General features: G+C 45.6%; 1 protein-coding gene across 3 annotated transcripts in view; it reads right to left on the bottom strand.

Moving 5' to 3' along the window:
• Window positions 1–4,236: 4,236 nt before the first annotated feature.
• Nr4a3 (nuclear receptor subfamily 4 group A member 3) overlaps window positions 4,237–24,565 on the bottom strand; it is a 41,046-nt gene continuing 20,717 nt past the window's right edge. For 2 of the 3 annotated variants that reach the window (XM_032904281.1, XM_032904289.1), the window contains 3 exons: window positions 22,854–23,053; window positions 19,348–19,526; window positions 7,095–7,554 (listed from right to left, as the gene is read on the bottom strand). In XM_032904281.1, the coding sequence (XP_032760172.1) occupies window positions 7,307–7,554; window positions 19,348–19,526; window positions 22,854–23,053 (627 nt within the window). In that variant the 3' untranslated portion in view covers window positions 7,095–7,306. Of the gene's footprint in view, window positions 7,555–19,347; window positions 19,527–22,853; window positions 23,054–24,565 lie in introns of all 3 variants that reach the window. The other variant, XM_032904273.1, reaches the window with a different exon arrangement.

Here is a 24,565-nt window from a genome sequence, read left to right as displayed (position 1 = left end):
CTGGAAAGAACCCAGATGCCCTTCAACAGAGGAATGGATACAGAAAAGGGGTACATCTACACATTGAGTACTACTCAGCTATCAAAAACAATGACTTCATGAAATTCATAGGCCAATGGATGGAACTAGAAAATATCGTCCTGATGGAGGCAACCTAATCACCAAAAACATACCTGGTATGCACTCTCTGACAGTGGATATTAGCCTAAAAGTGTGGATTACCTAGAATAAAATCCACAGATTACATGAAGCTTAAAATGTGGGATGACCAAAGTGTGAATGCTTCAGTCCTCCTTAGAAGGGGGAACAAAAATATTCACAGGAGGAAATAAGGAGACAAAATTTGGAACAGAGTCTGAAGGAAAGGCCATTCAGAAACTGCCCCACCTGGGGATCCATCCCATATGCACACAACCACCAAACCCAGACACTATTGCTGATGCCAAGAAGTAGAAGCTGACAGGAGCCTGATATAGCTGTCTCCTGAGAGGCTCTGCCAGAGCATGACAAGTACAGAGACAGATGCTTGCAGCCAACCATTGAACTGAGAACGGGAACCCCAATAGAGGAGTTAGAGAAAGGATTGAAGGAGCTGAAGGGGTTTACAACCCCATAAGTACAACAATACCAACCAACCAGAGCTCTCAGGAACTAAACCACCATCCAAAGAGTACACATGGACAGACCCATGGCTCGCTCCAGCTGCATATGTAGCAGAGGATGGCCTTGTTGGGCACCAATGGGAGGAGAAGCCCTTGGTCCTTGATGCCCCGGTGCAGGAGAATGTCAGGGCAGGAAGGGGTGGGTGGGTGGGGAGGGGACACCCTCATAGAAGCAGGGGGAGAGGGGTTGGGATAGGGGGTTTATGGACGGGAAATAGGGAAAGGGGATCATACTTGAAATTTAAGTTTAAAAAAATCCAATAAAAATGAAAATAAAGAGGTATTATGGCCCTGGGTTTGATCCCCAGCTCCGGAAAAAAAAAAAAAAGAGGTATTATGGAATAGTCAAAGTTAACTAAGTGGAGTTCTGTATGTCATAGACAGGCCTCAAATATAGTTTTGACCCAAGGAATAGTAGTTTCAGAAGACTGGTCATATACCCACAATATTTAAGACTTACATACCACAGGCAATGGTTATCCAATATTCAGAATAGGAGGGAGGAAGGAAAATTTAACTGGACACCAGAGAATCCTAAATGTTCTTGTGTTGGTGGTTCAGGGGTGTTTATTATGGCATTCTTTCTGTATGTATAACATAGTTTATTTGCTCGGTGCTTTTAAATAAATTCTATATATGTGAGATACTTGGCTTTTTAATCATTATGCATTTTCAATTTTGTATAATTTTAATTTCCCATAGGATCCCAGAGTGAGAGTCTGCTCTGAGGAGAAAGCATACTGGTATTTCAAGAGAAGCACCCAAAGGGAATTCAAGAAGGCAGCTCCAGGTTCTTACACAGTCCAGCAAGCCTGAGGTTTGTGAGGGACAAGGCTTGAGAACTGTGGGGGCAGCATCAACAGGGCCTGGAGAGAGCCCAGCAGTTTGTAGAGAAGGATTTAGGAGAGAAGGAAGGACAAATGTGCATTGCAGTGGTTTTCAACCTGTGGGTCATGAGCCCTTTGGCAAGCCTCTATCTCCAGAAATATTTACATTATGACTCATAACAGTAGCAAAATTTACAGCTATGAAGTAAGAACCAAAATAATTTTTTCGTTGGGGGTCACCATAACATGAGGAACTGTGTTAATGCATTGCAGCATTGGGAAGGCTGAGAACTGCTGGTGCAATGGATTGTGGCTATGGCTGTGGCTGTGCCTGTGCCTATGCCTGTGGCTCTGGGATGGAACAGCCCTTTGTTGATGAGCAAAGAACTAGGGTTGGGTGGCCTCAGTTCAAGGCAGGATCAAATGGTTACTGAATTCCAGAAGGCAGTGAGGGGTTGTAGGGAGGTACCAGCCCTGCATTTAAATCCCGTGTGCTATCTATGGGATCTTGGACAATGGCTTTAACCTCTCCCAGCCTCCTTCCTCTCTTGCAGACTGAGGAAAACCACACTGTCTGAGAAATACTAAGCATTAGACGGCAACATGGGGTGAATGGGCTCGCTAGAGTATCTGGTGTAAACGGTAGGAGATTAATCAATGTTAGAATCTTTCTTTTCTTCCCTGAAAATCAAATGCCTCAGGAGGTATGAGGGGTGGGCACATCATAACAAGGGACAGAAAGGGGCTCATGATTCCTTGACGCTGATGAAACACAGAGTTGGCCTGATGCAGAGACGGGGGCAATACATACGGTTGGGAGGGCAGTGAGCAGCAACAGGAGACATCATGCTACCTCCACTGGTGTCACAGAGCAATTTGGGGACAATCCTGAGGAAGGTTCTAGGAACATTTCTATCCACCGTGAGAGTGTTAAGCAGCAGAACTGCAGAATCATACTTTGACACTGGGGATACTTCAATGGGCTTTCACAGACAAGCATCTGGACCATTACAGAAAGCCTCTGAGGTTTCATGTTTCTTTCACCTGTTACTCTGGCTCCAGAACAAAGGTTTGTAAACATCCATGATTGGGGAGAAAATTTCAGATCTCTCCTGAAAGAAGAAACTGGGGGAGGATTGCCTGAAATCAGTAGCTAGTGCAAAATGAAAGCAAAACGAAACACAAAAAAACCCAAACCACTAGAACCAGAACAATAACAAAATGCACACAACATCAACGTGATTCTTGGAAAGCATTTAAACCCAGAAGCCAACAATTAGCCAGAGAGGAGAAGGCAGGGTGTGAGGACATTTGGACTCCTCGGTTCAGAGGATAGTTAACCACCTTAGCCAGAAGGTGGGTGTGGTTCCAGTATGCACCGACAGAGGCCGGATAGGCGAAATGTAGACAATGGAGTATTTTGCCTTAGAAAAGAAATATATTCTGGCCCGGGCTGCATCTCGGTAAATGAAACCAGCAAGACAGAAAGTGACAAACCCCCAGGTCAAATTTACAGGAGCAGACAAGGCTTTCTGTGCCTAATGGGTATAGTTTTAGCACTGCAAGACTGAGAAAACACCCGAGACGGCTTGCACAGTGTAAATGAACTTAACGCTATTGAGCAGTGTAGATAAATTGGTGATGCTTTTGTGTAATGTGTTCCACCATGGGAAAAAAAAAAAAAGTCAACAATGAGCTTTCTGTGTTCGTCTTTGCGTATTTATGAAATTCCAGCTATAGGCAAACCTGCTTTATTTCTCTCTGGTTTTCTGTTCTTTTCTATTCAAACCAGGCCTTTGTCCCTATGGTCTCCAAAACAGGGCTGGCTGGCTTTCTTTCCTTCCTTCTTTCTTTCTTTCTTTCTTTCTTTCCTTCTTTCTCTCTTTCTTTCTCTCTTTCTTATTGTTGTTGGTATTGTTTTCGGCTTACCGTTTATTTTAATTCATGTATAGATGGGAAGCTCCTGTGTCTTTCCTTCATTGCTTGTTTCCTAAGCATATTTTTCGTTGAGCTAATGAGTCTCCTGGCTCCTAACTCTCACAAGGATTTAGATGTCGCAGAAGATGCCCAACGCTGAACTTCCTTAGAAAATGATGAACTGCCTTAGGACAACCCCAACATCTCTACTTTCAAGGTATCAGCACACAAAAAGACATATTGTGCTGAGGCTCTCTGAGGTGTTGGAATGAATTTGAATCAAAGCTGTGTCTGTGGCCTTCACGAAGAAGGGGGTTTCTGACCCAAGGAGAAAGAGTGGAACAGACCAGGAGAAGTGGGTGGGGATGGGGCAGTGCTCCCCGCTCAGTCTTGGAGAATGACAGCCTCAAGTCTCATAATTTTGAATTCATAAACAGTACCGCTCTGATGCAGAAATGATCCCTCCTTGTCTCTGAGACCAGCCAACAAATGGTTAGCTCTATCCATGTTACAGGCAGTTGGACAAGAAATGGTGTTTCACAATGTGTGTGTGTGTGTGTGTGTGTGTGTGTGTTTTCTAGGCCCACCCAGCATGCTTTGCCCCCAGAAAACAGTCAATAAATGGTTATTGAATTTAGAGCGTCCTTCTTCCCAATCGCTGAGGTTTAATCTATTCCCGATTCAGAATATCTATTAACTTTGCAGCATCACTAAGCCTTAAAAAAAAAAAAAATCCATTTGTGGATGCGTTTAAAGAGTTCACAGTAAACCTCACTCTGCCGATTAAGAGAAAGCTGTTAAAGGAAGCAGGCTCATTCAACACACCAGTAGCCATTGGTAAAATGTAATTTAATTTAATCATTTAAATTTACATTGTTAATGTACAAGAGCATTTCTTTCAAACCACAGGTTAACACACACTTACTAAAAGCAATGCCGTTAGAGGAGAAGGACTTGGGAGACTTGGCCATTTGAAACAAAAGCAAGGCACTCTCCAAGAACAGCAAGTGGATTCCTGTTTCCCCCCCACCCCCCACTGAGGACGGGTTCACACTGAAAGAGCCCTCCCTTCAGGGGGAGGAATCACCTGCTTTAATGCTTGTCCTCCAAAGAGCTAGTGTGCCGGTCCACTCCGTGTACACTTGGGTGTCAACATTTAAAAATGGTGACCTAAGAGGCTCTCATAGTTGTGATAACTATGGAAGACAGAAGGACACTGGCTGTAGTCTTTCCTTTCAGCACTAGTGTCTGGCCCTTAACTAAAACAGCCTCATCATTCTTCAACCCAGCAGATAGATGCTCAGTCAGTCCTTTCCCTTCAGTCTGTGGGTGTGAGGACAGAAGGGGCACAGCATCTCCCAGAGCACCGTGCTGCTGTTTTGCTTTGCCTTTCAGACAGGACAAAAAAACAAAACAAAACAAAACAAAACAAAAAACCAAGGATTAACTTTCCAATACTCAAGGTGCACAAGAAGGTTATGTATGCACAGTATTTCTAATTTATTCAAATTCAAATTGAATTTGGTCTGAAGCGATCTCGTGTGAAATGTTAGCTTTCCTGATATTTAATGATGTTTATTAGGTTTGCATGTAAGCTCGATAAATTAATGCCAAAGTACTGCTTTATTCAAGGCCGTCTGCAGGAAGAACGTTAGTATGAGTGACTATGTTCAAAAGTCTATTTTTTGAAAGTAAGACGAGGGAGAGACTAAGGAAAGGCCAATTAAGTCTGAGTCTTAATTCTGTTGCTACCTGCTTGCCCTGCAGTGGCCCCCAGTTTCCTCCTTTGGGAATTTCAGGAGATCTTCTCAGATCTGGTGAGTCAGGCACCCTTCCAAGTCTGAGGTTCAGAAATCTTAACATTCCAGGTCCTGTCATTGTGATAGGAAGGTAATATATCTCATAAAATCTTACACAAACAAAATACATGATCAAATATCCAAGTGAGTTGCGAAGAAAGGGAGAGGACATGGTTCGCTATCCGGGTTATACTTTGCAGCAATTAGGCAAGTCATTTGGCATTTGTTTGATTGTATAATTTAATGACAATATAAACAGTATAGTTTGTTTTTTTCTTTTTCTTTTTTTTTTTTTAAAAAAAAAAAGACTAAAGCAAAAATGATTAAAAGCTAACAGAAGCTACCGTGACATTGGTTTGACATTCAAAGTTTGAGTCTTAGCAAAACGGCCAAAGGTATCTTGACTTGATACAGAGTATATAATATAAAGACTTTTAGACCTAAAAATCTTCAAACGTTATTTGAATTTAGCAAAACATAAGCAAAAATTTCATATCAAAGTGCTAAACAGTGCTGCCTTAAAGGTCACTGCAAATGAAGGATAAAATAACTGCGTGGGAAGTGACATTTATTGTACAAATGGTTAATAAAAAGACACATTATAAATATATATGTAACCTGCTATGTTTTTATATATATATGCTTATATAATTTCTAACCGGTGTATCCAAGTCACCACGAACACCCCATTTGATTATTCTGTAACTCAGCCTCCAGGAGCTGGTGGTCTTGCAATAAATACAGGCAAAGCGATTACAATAGAACGTGCATACAAATGTTCATACAAATAAGGACACTATGCGACGAATCATTTCATAATAATATGCCATCAACAGTAGAAACATAGAAAAGGGGGCACAAACACGGAATGTTGAACCGCAACCCACTAATCTTTGCTAGTACATCAATACTATCTTTTCCTCTTTAAAAAAAAAAAAAAGAGAGATGATTCTCTTGCTTTCCAAAATTGTCTCTAACCAATAACAAAAATTAATTTTATATATATTTATATATAAATCCTTATCATCTCTGGTGCTTACCCTGTCTGACCCAGTTCCTACTTATTTGCATGTTCTCCTAGGGTTAACCCTTGATCGAGTCACCCAATGCTCCTTGGGCTTCTGAATGGAGGAATCAGGAACTTGCTACAACTAAAGAAGGTTTAGAGAACTCTGTCCAGGTTGACAAACACACAGCGAACACAGTCGTATGCAATCCATTTTATAACCTGATCCCCCTTCAGGACATCTGGATAGTCATGGGTTGGGGGGAGGGGTGTCGAATTCCATCAAGAGTGGCCTGAAAGTCTTAGAAGGGCCATACCTCCGAAGGGTTCTACAGGACAGGTGGACCAAGGGTGAGCTAGGAAAATGAGCACGCCGTTTGATAACATGACTGCTTCCTTCTTATTTTCATATAAAATGAGGGAGAGTTCACAAACAAGACTTAGTAAGACAGCACTCTAAAAAATTGCACTTGTATGTGGAAGCGAATAGCCATTATCATTTTGCTAAGTCTGATTTGTAGATAATCTTCCATCTTTTTTTTTTGCCATTTTTTTTTTTAAGAAGAAGAAAGAAATGAAGAAATGAAGAATTTCCCCGCCTCATTTGCACCACTTATGTGCCTCGATCCGGGAAGTACATACTAAAGGGATCAGTCTTAAGACACAGCCCTATCCTGGTGAACAGCCCTTGGCTGTTCTTATTTTTAAATACAAAGCAACCATAGTCATATTCCCCCGGAAAGAGTTTTTAAAACAGTTATATTATCCTTTCTCCCCACCCCACTGCTGGGATAGCATCATCCAAAAGTGCTTCGTCAGCAATTTCTTAGAAAAGCCTCATGAACTATTTTACCCCCTCCCAGCCCACCCACCAAAGCCTAAATATAAAACACAACCCCAACACAATACTCTGCAAGGTTTCTGGCTTTAGGTTGTAAGGAAAGGTGCCAGGAAAAAAAAAAGTCTTTGCTTTCTATGGGAGCTGCTTTTTCCCCTGGAGGAAGGATAGAGGGGCAGGTGTTCAAACCCATCCTTTTGCTCACTTAATGACCAGTGCCAGCAGAGCAAGTAGCTCTCTGCTCAGGCTTCCCCTGCTCAGAAAGGCAGGGTATCAAGGAAGAGCTTGTCGATGACAGAAGGTGGGGACACCAAGTCCTCCAGCTTCAGGTAGAAGATGCGCTGGAGGCCCTGGGTGCAGATCTTCCTCAGTTCCACCAGTGCGCGCAGGACCTTGGGCTCTGAGGGCTCCAGAGCCTGTCCCTTCCTCTGGTGGTCCTTCAAGCTGCTTGTGATCTTGTTGCATAGCTCCTCCACTCTCTTTGGTTCTTTTAACCCATGTCGCTCTGTAGAAGGACAGAGAGAAGTTGGTAAGCGTGGGGGCAGATCAAAGGCACTAGACATCCTAATTAAGGTCTCTCTCCTTCTCTGTGGGATGGGTTAGACATTTTACAACCGGATGGCCCTTTGTGGACTGGGGTGATAGCTCTGTTAGAAACTCGGTCTGGACCTGCTTTTAATTCCCCAGATCCCAGCAGATGTAGCCGCATCATAACTCCAGCCATAGGAAGGCAGAAACGGGAGGATCTAGGGCCGGACAGCCAGTCTCGCCCACATGGCTTGGTGCAGAAAAGTGAATTAATGTTTCAGCCACAAACTAGGGAGGGAGCCACTGACGTGAGCCCCTTAGCGCCTGGTCCTAAGTGAGTTCCTCTGCTTCTGTGCTGGCCACCATCTAGAAAAGCCACCTTTCCTTCCAGAGTTCCCTCAGAACAGCCATTGACCTGCACCTGGAACTCCACAGAAACACACAGGTCCTCCTAAGACAGAGAAGACAGGAAAAGTCACAGCCGAGAGAGGGAGGCCTGGGAAGACACACATTTATCAAGACATGGAGAGTACCTCTTAATTCCACAAAACTATACAGAAAAGGGTCCCCATGTTAGCCAATTGGATCTTTTGGTAAAGCTGGTGATGTTCTCACTCATACAGTTGCAGAAAGCTGGCATTTGAAGCCAGTCTTCCAGGAAGAGTTTGTTCTCTGGCTAGAAAACACTGTTGGGTCTCACTATGACACAGGGGCCTGGCATCCCACACAGGCAAGTTTGACAGCGTAAAGTAGAACCTCGTTTCTAAGGGAAGAGTGGGGTCTCCTCTATTCCTAGTTTTCTTCTATTGGTATATTTATATCTAAAAACCATGTTTACTCGTTTTTGAACATGCGTGTGCATATGTATATGTATGTGTGTATTTTCGGACAATGACCTTGGTGTCTCCCCCAATCCGGTCCTTATATAAAACTCCACTTTTTAAAGAGTGGAAGGTATCTTTCTAACAGTGAACAAGCATTAGCTTCTAACCTCTCTTTGATTTAGTCGTTCTAGTCCTAGGTCTTGTTAGAAAAGTTATTTCCCTGAAGCAAAAGCTAAAAAAAAAAAAAAACCTACCAGGACATTTTTTTCCCCTTTCTTGTCCCATATAAAAGTGGCCTGCAGAGCAGGAAGCCCACGTTCTCAGTGTGGGTCGTGGATATGACTTGGGGTAAGAGCTTTCCTCACTAAGGCCTTATTAAGAGAGGAGGCTGAATTTGAGGACTCCTAATGCCCCTTCCAGAGCTGTTGGGTTAAGATGTATTTAAGTACATCAATGGAAACTGCCCCCGGTGTCTCAGTGAATTATGACGTTCAGGTTTCTGGTAAGATGAAGTGTTTTATAGAGAAAGAAGCCCAGGGTTTAGAAGTGAATCTAATTCTGGCTCTGCCCTTTGCCTGGGACTCAATCTCTAGAAGACTCAATGTCTTCCTAGGAGCATGGAATGCACAGGTCTTAGTCCTATTCTTCTTGTTCATCTTAAACGTTGGAGAGCGAAGGACCTGAAAAGTGGGATCATCCTATAAATGTCCTCCAACTAAGATGATATTACCTATACCAACCATAGTGCACCACACACCGGAATAGTCAGCACCTGAGACAGTGGCTGACACTTGGTGATTGGGAGGCAGCTGCAAGACTAAAGGAAACCCAGCCTCAAGCTTTGCAGCTCTCACTTTGCTTAGCCAGGTGCACACCTCCCCACTTGGTTTACCCTTACTAAACGCAGAGCCCTGCTGCTGCAGGCTCAGGAGAAACACAACGGCTGAACCTTGAGGAACCCTGCTTGCGGTGGTGAGCTGCTGAAAAGTTTAAGTTGTTCTCCCCAAAGCACAGAACCAGGTGGCAAGTTCGGCAGTCAATTCAAGAGGTATAAAAACGCCCATAGCCTCTGACCAACCTACCACCATTCCTGGGAGTATATCCAAAGAAGAAAGTCAAAGTAAACAAACGCAATGGCCCTGCGTGTATGGAAACACGGCACAGCATTTATCTGTTACCACCCCACACCCAAGAACCCAAACGAAGCAAGCACCGGGAAGAGGGGTGCTGTTGAAGAACAGGAGGACTGTTCAGTAAATAACAGCATGCCCATACAGCGGAAGATCCTGGAGCTATCGGAGATAAGTATGAAGATTATTGAACAATACTGGTAACATTAGAGGAAGAAGAGAGTTTTTAAATAGCACCCAGGCTACGATCTCATTGATGCAAAAATAATAATAAAAATGGCGAGATGGCTTAGCAAATAAGGGTGTTTGCTGCCCAGCATGATGATCTGAGTTTAGTCCCTGATCTCCGCATGGTAGAAAAAGAGGAATGGGCTCCCCCATGCTGCCTTCTTTGACCTCCAGAATTGCACTGTGGACCATGCAAAAATGCACACACATGCACACTATAAAGAAGTGTATTTTCTTTTCTTCACAAAAAGGATGAACCTATTTGTGAGATAACTAGATGGCTCTTTTACCTTTCTTTTAAAATGTCTGGGTTAGTGCTATTTGGAGAATACTGTTAGAACAAGATGGGAGACGGTTCTTCATGAAGTCCTGCCCCATGTACCATACGGCCGAGCACTAACTTGCCGATATTTAATTCTATTAGCGTTGAGATACAGTAAATCTGATTTACAAGCTGGGGCGAGGAGGTGTCTCTCACAATCAAATGCCAGTCCATTAACTGAGCACGGTCTTTCCATCCTTCCAGGGCCTCCTGGCTCACAGGACATCCAAGATTCCGCCCTCATTATCAGGATGAAGAAACTGAGCAACTGTCAGGTGTGATGTGGTGGGTGGGGGGACAGGGGGGGTCGTCGATTGATTGTGGGACCTTAGAGCTAGACTTTCTCTTGGCCAAACTCACAGACGGGAGCATGGAGTTTTCTCTGCTCTCCAGCCAGTGGCGGCTGCTCAATAACTATGGCAACCATTACTTATTCAGTGAATTGAAGTGGAGATCGATACCTCCTGCCAGCTGGATCAACCGGGCCTGGAATTCCTTGAGGAATTCATAGATACTCCTGTTAGGAGCCAAAGGCACCTCACCCTGCCTTTGTTGTTGTGAACACTCACAGGGTCTGTGGCTTCTTTAGTTTTCCATAGGAGCTAAGATAAAAATTCAGTCTCTGTGTATACTCCTGCCAGCAGACGGCAAGGTTTTCAGTTCACCAGGGAGCCACCAACTGTCTGGGGCCTTCCCTGCAATTTAAAATTCCTTAAAATTCTAACCACTGACATTCAGTTGAAGGGAACTTCCCCCCAACCCCTTGCAGACTGGCAAACAGCTACGGAGCCGAAATGAAGAGTCATAATACAGAGGGAGAGAGGGAGTCAGATATGTTCTCATTTCATAGAGATTTATACATCGAAATTAGATTTTTTTTTTCTGTGCGGGAGGGGTGTAACTTAGTGGTAGAGTCCCCACCTAGCACGTGTGATGCCCTGGGTTGAATCCTCAGTAGCAACAACAACCAAAAAATTGTCGCCCCCCCCCAGTGATGTAACCAAATGAGCTTTTTGCATTAGGTTTATGCGATCTTTATACAATCCCACATCCAGTATCTTAGCTCAAGCATTAGGTTTCCAAGATGTCAAAACAGAACTCTCACGGTCATGGCTCAGTATTAGACACACATCACAAACACTGTGCGTGTACATCGGAAGGGATTCGATCTGCTTTGCTTAAATCCCCACCTAGGAGAAGAATGCCCACCTAAGGCACTACAAACCCAAAGTCTGGTTCCACCTGGCCTGGCAGGTCAGACATTTTAACCTGCTGGTAGAACTCATTTAATAGCCTTTAATGGGATACTCTTTTACTTAGGTTATTTTAGCTCAGAACGAGGCAAGACAAATGTTTTCTTTAATTAATAAGTAAGAAGACTCGAAGAGTTAAGTGACTTTTGGTTTCTTTCAAACCAAATCCGAGGATCTTCTCTCACTACTGGCTGACTACCTGCCTCTGACTGCCTCTGTTAGAAAGTTTCTCCTCATCCTGAGATGAACTGGCCTCCCTACTTTCTGTGTACCTAATTAATTAGTAGTTAATTACTTCCTCCAATACATGTTTATTAAGTTATCTACTCTGGGGCAAACAGTACTGTATACGGTGGGGTCAGAGCAGTGAAGAGAACAGCTCACTCTATGGTACGGGGCAGTTCGAATCTAAGACAAGTTTGGATTCCTATTAGCATATTAGCATATTAGCATATTAGATACCCATGCCACAGAAGACTCTGCTGAGCATAAGGAGGGCAGGAGGGAGTTGGAGGGAAAGGGAAGGGGGAAGGAGGAGAGGAAGAAGGAAGAGGAGAGGTGGAGAGAAGGGGGGAGGAGAGGGGGGCAGGTGGGATTGAGTGAGTGAAATAATAAGGCACTCAGGTCTATGCCTGTGTACTTCCCCCTCAGCCAGTTAAGACCTACTCATCTCTGATCCAACATTCTGTCAAGAGAACTTCCTTCTTGGCTCCTGGTCTAGGTCAGATTCTCGTCGAGTACAGGATCTCCCTTTGCAGGACATGCAAGTTTGAAATCTGATACTCATGTGACAACTGCCTGCCTCTTTCCTTAGGTTTGAGCCTCCTGGAGAAGTGTCCTATATTTGCTTACCGCAGTCCCATCTCCTACACCAAACCTAGCACACCGATGACACCTAATACCCATCCGATAGACGAATCTGTAAGTCGGAAGGCCAAAGTCATTTAAGAAATGATTAACTGAACACTAAGCGTGAGAGTTGCTCAGATTAAAAGAGTGAACTGGGAGCTGTCAAGAAGCTCACAATAGGAAAGAACTTTATAAAATCCCAGACCTCCCAGGCAGAAGCTCCCCTCTTCGTACCCCTCAGCTTTGTCAGTTATTAGCTGGGTGACTTTGGGTCCATTTCCATATTTGTGAAAGAGGGCTAAAAATGCCAGTTGCCTCTTGCTGTGAGGAACGAAATGATTTTTACATGCCATGTATTTGGAATAATGTCAGGCACTTGGAATATAGTAGACACTTAATAAATACTTGCAAATTCTGTTTTAAAAACTTATTATCTTCCGTGTCAGCCATGGCTCTGAATTCCTCTGCTAATGGCACAGAAATCTCCCTTCCCCCAAACTCATAATAACTTCTGGGGATTCCTTCCCTGGGGTTCTATCCCAGAAACTTTAGAGAGCCTCTGCGTGGTGTTCCTTGCATTGTGTTTTCTCAGTGACGATTTCCTCTGGACAAGATCTCTAATATCTGCTGCCTACGTTGTTTTAATTGCTTTTGACTGGCTTCCTTGCTGTGATCCGTCTCAGGTACTTTCAAACGTGTAAAGCAACGCTAAAGCCACGCATGTAAAACTCTTGGCACAGTGCCAGGTACGGTCTTAAAAATATTAGCTATTATTAATGCCAAAGAATCCCAATTAGCCACAGGTGCCCTTGTTCGTCACAAACATGGCTCTCGTCCCAGCAGCGTCAACAAAGCCTAGGAGCCTGTGAGAAATGCAGAACCTTAGGCCCTGCTCCAGGCCCACACAACCAGCACGTGCAACTCAACAATATGTCCAATGCCGGGTGGAGAAGCTCAGCCCTAGTGAGTCCTTGCCCTCAAAGCTGCTGGGCAACTTCTCTGCCCTGGGTTCACTGCGTCTCTGTAAACCTCGTCTCACAACTAATCTTATTTTATTTCCACACGGCACTGCCTACAAGAACGCTCTTCCAAAGCTTTATTCCCACTTCAAACAGTTTCAGGTTCGCTTCTTACGCTGAGCTAACTTCTGCTGTTTTACAGGGCACCCTTCTGCCTCTTGGTCGATAAGAGAAGGACCAGGACCTCCTCCTCAGAGCAGAGAGCCGTGGATAGACAGGGATGAATAGTATTCAGCAGTAGCCCATCCCCCAAGCTGGCTTTTTAGCAGGTCTTGGGACACTGGCCAACTTTGAGATGATGACACAGTTCTAGCCAAGGAGGAAGAAAAGAAATGGGGCCTGTTCCAGAGACAGCAAACATCTAACAGGACTTCCTGCTCTGAGCCCCTCCTCTCTCTCTCTAGGAAGTTACACTGCTGCTGCTTGTTGAACCATGTGTCCTCTGCCAAGTGCTGGGCAGCCCCAGAACCCCCACTGGTCAGGGGGTTCAGGTCAAGGTGCACAAAGCTCTCTTTTCTGTATGTATCTCCAAGACCATGGACTCCTTAAGGGGAAGGGACTATTTCACCTGGCACGTGGCAGAGCTCCCAGACACCAACTGAATGAATCTAAGTTGGGCATCTTTCAGGGAGTCAGGCTATTTTCTAATAACAATGGTGGGCTAAAAATAATTTAGATTTTCCTGATTTGAGAGATTTTCTGATATTTACAACACATCTGTTCAATTAATACCATCGTGCACCAGACGGGTAAATTTAAAGACTAGTAGGATTTCCCCCTGCCCTTAGACTTTTATTTGGACCCAAAATGTATCCCAAGTGTGGCCAAATAAACTCAGACTTTTAATCTCCAAATCCTGAAACTGTTCCCCTTCTTTTCCAAACTATATCATTCCGCCAAATCTTGCCCATACTTGCCTTTGCTACATTGTTGACAGTTGTATTTGATGCAAAAGTCAGAATGACCAGATAGATATTCAAAGCGAGCAGAAGAGCTCTGGAAAGACAGGTAGAGCCAAGTGTTGATCTCACCACTGTCCCTAGGTCTGTCTTTCCACCTCCTCCATCCTAGAGGTCATGTTCCAATAAGACCAGGAAAAATAGGTAGAAGAGAAAGAACTCATTGTTCTACCTGACAGAAGACTTGAATCTGGAAAAGAACACCTTGGGGAATTAAAAAAGAAAACCTCCATTTAGGCATCAAAATTTCTTCTGCTATCTGGCTCCAAAGGACCCTTTAGATCATATTTCCCTATCAACCACTAGATAGAAAATACATGCTTATATTCCAAGGTTAGTTCATAGTATGAGGCCACAAGGTAAGTATCCCAATGAATCAGTTGTTTCATTGAAAAAAACTTTCCATTTCCCCACAGCCCGGAGACGACTTGCAAGCTGGTGCCTCTGGAGGCGAGCGATATTCTCTTCCAGAGTGGGCTCCTGCCTCTGCTCTCATGTTTCCTTCAGAACAGGAATCAGAGCCTGGACTCTCTGAAATGTTCTCCCTCTTGCTGTTCTGGTCATGTATGTGATTAAATAACATGAAGAAAGTAATTTGACCATCTATGATTCCCCCACAACTGTGCTGGAGTGTTTTATGATCATGCCCTGGACCTCTGGCTTCCCTGGTTTAGAATGACCTTTTCCTCTAAACGCTACTGCTTTGGGAAGTTACTCATGACCGGTACATTGAGTGTTCTTAATTCGCCATAACACAGCAATTACCCAGACTTCCTCTTCACTGAGTCTATCCCTTTAAGAACCTAAATGTTGCCAGACATAAGGCTCCTGCCTTTAAACCTATAACTCTGGAGGCAGAGGCAGACAGATCTCTGTAAGTTCTAGGCCAGTCCGATCTACAGAGTGAGTTCCGGCACAGCCGTCTCAAAAAACAAAACAAAACAAACAAACAAACAAACCAAAAACCAAACCAAACTAAGACAAAAGGACCTAAACTCTAACCACCAGGCAGAGCCCCTTGGTAAACGACAAGATTCCTGTCATCGGGACGTATGGGAGGTTCATCTTCCCATTCCTTCCCACTGACAGCCTAGCCCGGAGAGGCCCCAGGGCCTGGACTTGGTAAAGTGGTAACTCCACACTAACTTTCCGTTTGGAGGATTGCAAGCCTATCACAGCACACTGCGCCCCATCAATGTCAGAGAAGCAAAGCCTTCACCTTGCTCCAGGGATGTGGCTTTGGCAGGAGGCAATGGTTAGGGCAGATGAACCGGAGACCCAGAAAACATGTGAAAACCACAAACTGTGGGGGAACTCCCTGTTACTGTAGCATGGGAGAGAGATCAAAAAGAAACGACTTCCTGGCCCATTCTCACCACCCAGTACTTCAGGGGAGGAAGAAGAAAAATAAACTAGGGGGAGACATCATATTTGGGTAAACTACCACCACTATCCAATTTCTGAAGGCGCCTTGAGGAAGCCGGACTGGCCAGTGGGCTAAAATCCCTTGTCCCTTGCACACGTTCCCCTCTGGTTTCAGAGCAGACAGGTTCTTGAATGAATTTCCCCAGGGCTCATCTGATGCTCCACAACCACTCTTTCCGACTATGAGGCACCCTGAGACTTCAAGAAGACTCTTGGCACTGCCTGCCTCGCTGACAGTGGGTACTCAGAGCGGTGGGAGTGTTTCCTAGGCGTATTTCTTCTTCTGTTCTCCAATGGTCTCATGCTTCCCAGATCCCTCCTCCCAGCTACCAAATCCCAAGAGTCTTGTGACATTAGAGGGCTAATTCTGCTTGTGTGACACAGGCAGCACCTCTGACAGTTTGTTCTATAAAAGCAGGCAGGAATGAAGGCAGGAACTGGAGCTGCCCTGTGAGAAAGACCTCCATACAAATCATTCAGCCCATCTAAGCTCCCTCGCCGTTTTGTGATCCTTTGCGTCCCCCGAGTGTCTAAGGAAATAGTCACCCAGCATACTGTCCTGCCTTGTTTTGTTTGAAACAGGCTGGTCTGGAACTCACCAGGTAAGACTAGCTAACCTCGAACTCACGATCTTCTTGCCTTAGTCTCCCGCGTGCTGGAATTGTCGGTGTGAGTCATCAGGCTCAGTTCTTACTGCCGTAGAAGGCTACCAACTTTTCTTCATGACACTGAGTTCGCTTTCGCACCGCTCAAGGTTTCCAAAGAGAAGGACAGGTCGGACCCCAACTTGAGGGAGCTTCTGCCAGTGCCGCTCCAAGGAGAGGCATAAGGAGGTCTAATGTCTGCCAAGAGTCCAATCTGGCTGCATCATCAGCCTAGTCTTCTGTAACCTACACTGCCACCCCATGGAATGGAAGGTATTGTTCCCATTTTGTGGATGAGTAAACAGAAGTGCAGAGGAGACAAATGTAAGACTCAGTAGTCCTTGCTAAGGAAACAGCAGACTCCAGATTAATAGGGGGGTTACCGTAACCAGAAACACATGTTCTCCCTGCCATGCCAAACTGCCTCTTCCTCCAGCAATCTCTGCCTGAGTGGGCAGTGGATTGGTCAGCTCTGATCACAACCCAGCACAAGTGGATGCAGAGACTAGCACCGCTTATGTTCTACCTGGGTGCTATGTGGTCTCTTTAGGTTGGGAGCACGTGGTACCCTGGTGTCTGCTAATTTCCACAGAGCAACGCAAAAACAAGAACCGGCCTCGTAAGCCAGGCCTTCCTTGTGAGCCACGGCCCCTATGCTTCACGATTTGCTGCTTCCTCCTCTTCTTCCTGACCTACTTTGTGCTCAGAGCCAGCTGCCACCCTAGATCATTCTAGAATGCAAATCTGGCCATCTCATTCCTCCGTTCAAAGCGCTCTGTGGCTCTCCCTCCACTGACCTCAAGACAGACCCCCACCTGCCTCACTGGGTGCGGAAGGCCGAGGAAAGGTTCTATGTTCTTCAACACTCTTTCTGTAGGTCTAGTGGCTTCTCCCATCACTAGACTTTTTTAGCCATTTCCTTTTTGACCCTTAGGTCAGTCATCTTTCCAATAGCTTCAGGAGATTTTTATTTATGCTTAGAGTTATTATTTTTTCTACAGTGGCCTGCAAACACTCTCTGCCCCCTAACCTGTGGTCTCTTGACACCTGATCCCCTCTCGAGCATCTCCACATTCTGTTCAACCCTCTGCATCCTGTGGATTAATTTACACATCCTGTCTCCTCCAGGTAGGCCTGTCATCATCTTTGAAAACCCAGTGACATGTGAGACAGCACCTGGACCAGCGAATATATATATTCAATTCCTATTCCCATAGTGATATGGTAACGAACTGGTTTTAGCTGCAGAAGGCTAAAGCCCACTCAAAAAAAAAAATTTTTTTTTGTTTTTTGTAAATAAATTCAATCCTGTTCTATACTTCCCAGTTTTTGGATGTCTAACTGTCCCAGAAATGCCGAATGGGTCTGAAATGGAGCTAGATAACACTAGAGTCTCATCAGAGTCTTTGGGGTGAAGCGCTTGGGTCTTAAACACCAATTGGCTTTGTGTTTTGCTATGACGTCAGAAGGCCCTATCGGTGCAATCCATAACCTCTGAAGCTGTCTTTGCTTTTGTTTCGCAGTCTTTGAATACTACGGCAGCCCTAGTAAGAACTGAGCTTCTCCAGGACCAAAGACCAGGAGGAGAGAGTCACGCACACGGCTAGCCTGGCGTCTGGGGGCACACAGACACATCTAACTTTGGCTCAGAGATGACGTACGCAGATGCATGTAAACAGCGCTCAGACCAGTGGCTCTCAACCTTCATAACACTGCGACCAACCCTTTACTACAGCTCATGCTGTGGCGACCTCCAGCCATAAAATTATTTTCATTGCTCCTCCCTAGCTGTAATTTTACTACTGTTATGGATCATAATGTAAACGTCTAATATGAAGATGGTGTTAGGCGACCCCTGTGAAAGGGTCATTTGACCCCCAGAGGGTTTGTGGCCTACAGGTTGGGAGCCGCTGGCTTCAGCAAAGCGAGGCTGTTTTAGAAAGCGGAGGCCGGCTTTGCTGAGGAACATAATCAGTATCGCCTATCTGGGAAATATTTCCTCTAGCTAAGAGCATATCCAGTCTGAACTTGACTCTCAGCCAATCAGCCCAGTTGGGCTTGGGTCTGACCCAAGGCAGGAGGAATCTGCAGATCCAGTTAACCCCTTCTGGAGCTTGTGCCTCAAGTCACTTTCTCCCCAGGTCCACTGATGACCACCAATGAAGATGCAACTTAATAAGAAACTGTAAGGATGAGGGGTGAAGGGGGACCCATAGCAGCATCTCTAGGGGACAGGATGATGGGATATGTGAGGAGAGAGTAATGTAGAAACTGAGCATTTTTATGTGTGTGTATTTTCATGGTGTGTGTGTGACTGTGTGTGTGTGTGTGACTCTGTGTGTGTGTGTGTGTGTGTGTGTGTGTGTGTGTGTGTATGTGACTGTGTGTACGACAGAGGACGTCCTTGGGTATCTTCTTTAGGAATACCACCTACCCTTCTGGAGACAAAGTCTGTCACTGGTCCAAGCTCACCAGTTAGGTGAGGCTGGCTGGCCAGTCAGCCCTCGGGGACCATCCTGTCACCTCCTCAGTGTGGGATCATTAGTTCGTGTTCTAGGGATTGAATTCGGGCCCTCGGGCTTGCAAGGCAAGCATTTTAGTACTTGAACTATCTCCTCAGCTCTAGGAATGGAACGCATTTCATACTTCTGCTTTTGAACTTTTTAAAAAAAAAAAACCGTGAAGTGGAGTCGTTTTCACTTTTTGACAAATACCCATTTTTCCCGATTCTCTCCCATTCAGGATCAGTGAATGATGTTGTCTTCCCATATGCTGTAGCTCTTTGATGTATTTTAAGTCTCTACGCAAGAACTGGGAAGAAGCCCATAGGAGTGGCAGGCTGGTTAAGATGATCTTTCTGGAGACCTTCTGTAAAAACAGCCTTGAGGGAGTCAGATCAGCTGCCAGCAGGCTCCTGAGGAATCGGGTTCTGATAATAACTCAGTAGTACTAATCCTCTCTCCTATTAGTCCCTAAGGGTAAGTTGTGGATACAGGCTTTCTTTGCTTAAAGTAGCCAAACTTGGTGGTTAGCTATAAAGAAGTACAGAAGCTGCCTGGCCACAGATACAAGAAAGGGGGCCACGGTCGCTGGCTCTTGGCGGCAACTGGAGCTTACCTGTGATCATACTCAGTGCTGACAGGCAGGCTAAGGCTTGGATATCAAGGTTCAGGCTCTGCAAATTTAAAGAAAAGTCTTTAATGGAGTCGAGCCACTCCCCAAATCCGCGAAGGCACTGAAGTCGATGCAGGACAAGTCCATTGCAGAACACAAACTTATCTTCAGCAGTGTTTGACCTGGGGGTGGGCAGAGGAGGGAGACACACGTTAAATAGGTCTTCTCAGTCTGGCTAACATGGTATCGTCCTAATACACGGGTACCGACATCACACGGGGCAGCACTGGAAACTGTGTAGCACTGCCATGAACAAAGGTGTGTTCCTGGGATTGGACGGCCTGTACCGTCTGTCCGTGCTAACGTCTTCAGGGAACATAGGCCAAGACATGGAGTGTGCCTAGGGCGAGCATAGGCTAATGGCTTGTCTGGGAGGGAATGTGGAGAGGCAAATCCTCAGAGAACATCTAGTCCAGTGATTCTCAACCTGTGGGTGGTGACCCCTTTGGGGGTAGGTGTCCACAGAGGTCACCTAAGACCATCTGCATATCAAATATTTACATAATAATTCATAAGAGTAGCAAAAATACAGTTACAAGAATAATTTCATGGCTGGGGGGGTCACCACACTGCAACATGAGGAACTGTATTAAGGGGGTCCCAGGATTAGGAAGGTTGAGAACCACTGGTCTGGGGGATGCCTAGCACATGACTTCTGGCTAATTCATATCTGTTACTCTGTTGAAATCAGCGTAGCCGTGGTTATTGACACAACTGCAGGCCTACGAGGTTCCCTCACAGAAGTGAGGAGCAGAGCATGAGACCCTCAGCAGATGTTACAGCCACTGACTCTCCCCTGCTTTTCCACACCCAGAAGTGCATACTGCTGCCCCACCCAGTTCCATGCAGCCAAGGGCAGTGCTGAAGTCTGTGGGAGGCGGGAAACCAGCTGAAGCAGGGGATCCATCTCTGTAACTTTTGGGAGGTTATTATTCACGTGATGTAGGTATGAGTTTTTGGTGATACATCTTTGGGAGGGACACACCCACAGGACTTTAAGCAGACCCTCATATGTGTTCTGGATAGTTAGCCCAGTAAATATACTGGTTCGTCATCCTGAACTTGGATAAAATCATTTCTTTGGCCTATTGTTGGTCCCCTCTCTGGGGTGAATAGACCTTTGTTGGGAGGTCTCCTGAAGTAAAGTCACACAATGGCCCCCTCTCTGCAGCAAATGGGAGATTTCCCCCTTGGGGCTTGCAGTTCAAGGCTGCTCCCTTATTTCCTTAAATGCCAGAAGCTGATAAGGCTTGAGGCTAGACTCTGTAATTCCATTATGTAAACTCAAAGCAGCAAGTTTCTCCAAGTGCCAATCTCAGAGCCGAAGGGGGCGGAATGCATTGTCTCCTTGGACTTAAACTAGGGAGCTATAGAGGGCTGTTTGGAAATCTGCCGATGAATCTGTAACCATCCCCTTCTTACAAAAGGAGCCCTGGAACCTCCATCCGACCTGACGGCTTAGCAGTGTAGCCTTGGACACTCCTTTCATCTCTCTGGACTTCCTTTCTCTTATCTGTGAAACAGGATTTTAATCATGGTTTCCTAAGGTTGCAGAGGCCTTTGAAAGCCGGTGCATAGAGTCTAGCACAGAATGGTTCAGGGAGCACTAGGTGTAACCAAGTCTCCATTTTGTGGGATCCTTACTTTAATCTTGGCTGCCCCTTAACTTTCAACTCTCTGGCTCCAGGTTTCCCTCTCTAGGAGGACCGCATCCACAAGCCAGTGCCTGCTCTTCCCGATGAATAGCTCTATTTACCCCTTCACTCAGCCGTTACTGAGCACCAAGGACGAGAAGCTGCTGGACACAGGCGCCACAGAGAGCTGGGTGAGCTGGGGTGCCCACCTGCACGGAGTTTATCCTTGGCTGAGTCCCTTCCTACTTGCCTAAGGTGGCAGGCAAGTCACTACCAACTCTCACGTGCACTGCACTGGCTTGGAATTAAGCTAAAACCAGACACTCTAGCCACAAGCCCCCATCTCTCCGCCGGATCCTTCTTCACAGGGGGCAGATGGACAGAATGTTTCCACCGAGTTTGAACATGGACTTCTAACCGCTGTCCAAGGATCAAGGGAGTAGGAATTACAATGCAGTTTCCAGTATTATACTCTATAGGCTGCTAGGTCAGAGTGGTGGGGGTGGGGGGCGTGGGGGTGGGGGTGGTGGGGAGGGGAGCATAGAAGCTACATTTTATGTAGGAGTTTCTGGTGTCACAATATGAAATGGGACCAGGTGCTAGAGAAGAGAGAAGGAGGGAAATGACAGTTTTTCTTATAATGCCCGGTGAAGTATGGGCCTATTTCTGATATGTAGTTGAAATGAAGCAAGGAAGATGGAATTAAATATGCCCCGGGTGAATAAAATTTTTTTTTATCTTCAAAAAGGGACATGTGTGGAGAGGAGCTTAGGTCTGGGTTCAAGCTATTTGAAAACTCACTTTCTCTTGGGCATGGCAGTGCACATCTGGGCCCCAGCACTCAGGAGGTTGGAACAGGGAAGATTCCAAGCTCAAGGTTCACTGTAAGTCTTCAAGTCTAAACTACCTAGTGAGGCCTATTGATCCACAGGTATATATATATATATGGCAGATGATAGATAGATATAGGTAGGTAGATAGATGATAGGTAGGTAGATAGATGATAGATAGATAGAAAGATGATAGATGATAGATAAATGATAGATGATAGGTAGATAGATGATAGATAGATAGATAGATAGATAGATAGATAGATAGATAGATAATTGACAGACAGACAGATAGGCAGGTAGAATTCACTTCCTCGGGGCTGGAGAGATGGCTCGGCGGTTAAGAGCACTGGCTGTTCTTCCAAAGGACCCTCATTCAATTCCCAGCACCCACATGGCAGTTCACAACTGTCTATAACTCCAGTTCCAGGGGATCTGACATCCTCATACAGATATATGTGTGTGCAAACGCCAATGTACGTAAAAATAGATTAAAAAAAATAAAAGAAATCCACTCCTCCTCATGCTCGCTGACACTCAACGCTCATGGGTGAGCCACATCTTTTGAGCCGAGCGCTCATCTGTGGAGCTCCCAGAGGCCCATATGCAATAAATAGTCCCCCGGGAGATACAACTCATCAGGCCAACCCGGTATTTCCACAAACACCTTCTGTACCATGAGAACGGTACTGGGGCCATGGACGTGAGAGACTATCAGATCCATGCTCTCTGGTTTGCATCATACAGAACTGGATTTCTAGTGAGGCAATGCTCTGCTCAGAGCCCTACAAGGTGTCTAGACCTCAGACTAGAGCCCAGGGTCCTAGCGGCGCCCTGCCCCTACTCCCTGCGCCCCCTCACCTCGGGGCTTTCTGTTCCCCACAACTCAGTGTTTGAATGTTTGAATGCATTTCATCTTTGCTTCTTGAACAGACTTCTCACTGTTATAAATGAGGAGGCTGACAGAAGGTAGAATAGGACCCACCTGATAGAAAGTCTAAGAACGAACAGCTCCAAAAAGGCTGATTCTATAAGTAACGTCTGATCTTCTTTGGGGAGATCAGTGAATCCGGGGATCTTTTCTGCCCAGCTTCTGGACACGTCGATGGAGGCCGTCAGAAGGTTGTAGAACTGCTGCACGTGCTCAGCGTCTGTGCCCGCAGTGGCCTGGTCGGTGGGACAGTACTGGAAGGCAATGCACAGACAGCAGCCTTACCCTGATTGCATGAGGCTGGTGCCATCGTTTGAGACTGACTCTGTCCAGACGTCAATGCCCAAACCCTACCGCCCTTTAAAAAACCACTGACATTCATAGCCTCATCTGATCCTCCAATGGCCCAGGGACATAAAATAAAATGAATTTATTGTTATTATCCAATAGACAGAAATTCCTTCAAGACCCATCAGAGCAGGGGTTTGTCAAAGTCATCTAGGGAGCTTTATAAAGCATTCGCATCTCAGTTCTGCCTCCGGAGAGGTTAGATTAAGTGGTTCAGAGTAAGGTCTGCCCACTAGGAACTTTAAAAGCTCCATAGATGATTCCACAGAGCATCTCACGGGACAAACCACTGTCCACAGGGAAGCCACTGTCCTAGGACCTTGGATCAGAGTAGGCCTTCTGGGTTCTGCCATCGCATAGTGGTCGTCCAATAAGATGCTCCCAATAAGGAGCCAAAGTACAGTCTGTAGCCCAGTAATGCCATTCAGCAGCAGCTAGTAATGTGCTCGGTGTGGCCATCCCAGGTCTAATGTCCACTGATGTGTGAAAAATCACAACTAACCAATGAAGAGAAATGATTGAGCTTTGCTCACTGCTGATGGATTTCTATGAGATAAATCTGGAAGTAGGCGTGTTGGGTTGGGGAGTTCCTCTGCGGCAGAGCCCAGACAGCCATATGCTACCAGACTTGGGGATTTGTGACTGCTTGTATTAATCAAAATTAGATAAAATTAAAAATTCAAGTTTCTTTTTTATCACACTGGCCATATTTGAGGTGCTTAAAAGTTAGGCGGGTGGGGTACATGTTCATCATTGAAGAAAGACATGTTAGATCGCATGAGCTAGGAACTTGGGGTGCAGTGGACGGAAGGCGGGGAAGAGGAAGACAGAGGAGGAAGACGAAGAGAAGAGGGAGGGGGAGGAGGGAGGGGAGAGGGAGGAGGGCTCTCCCAAGCTTTTGGGTATTCTGGTAAACACACAGTTTTGCCTCTCGGAATGGAGGCAACACCTCTTCTGCTTGAGGCAGAATAATCTAGGCAGCAAGAGCAAAGGACAAGAGCAGAGATGTGAGAGATGCTGTGTGAACAGGTGTGAACAGGTGTGAACAGGTGTGAACAGATGCATCCTTGCCTTCGTGTTCACTGGAAAGAGAGCAGTTGCCCTCCCCGCTCTGCCCCAACCTTGATGCTCACCAGCAGGGATTTTAACCCTTATTTTATAAGGAAACTGAAGCTCCAGGAAGCTATGGAACATTCCCAAGTTACATAGCTGCCCACGGTACGCTAGGGTTTGAAGTGTGTCTGGGATTATAGTCCTGTGTCTCTTGACTTTATATTGTGAGACAGGGTCTCGCTATGGGGTCACGACTCGCCTGACTCTCACTACATATGCCAGGCCTGCCTCTCACTTGCAGCCACATCTTGCCTCTGCCTCCTGAGTACTAGACTACAGGCTGACTGTTAGTGTGTTTGACGCTG

The sequence above is a fragment of the Rattus rattus genome, chromosome 1, assembly GCF_011064425.1.
Source record: "Rattus rattus isolate New Zealand chromosome 1, Rrattus_CSIRO_v1, whole genome shotgun sequence".
In the NCBI taxonomy this organism is placed as follows: domain Eukaryota; kingdom Metazoa; phylum Chordata; class Mammalia; order Rodentia; family Muridae; genus Rattus; species Rattus rattus.
This window is presented reverse-complemented; position numbering and strand designations above follow the sequence as displayed.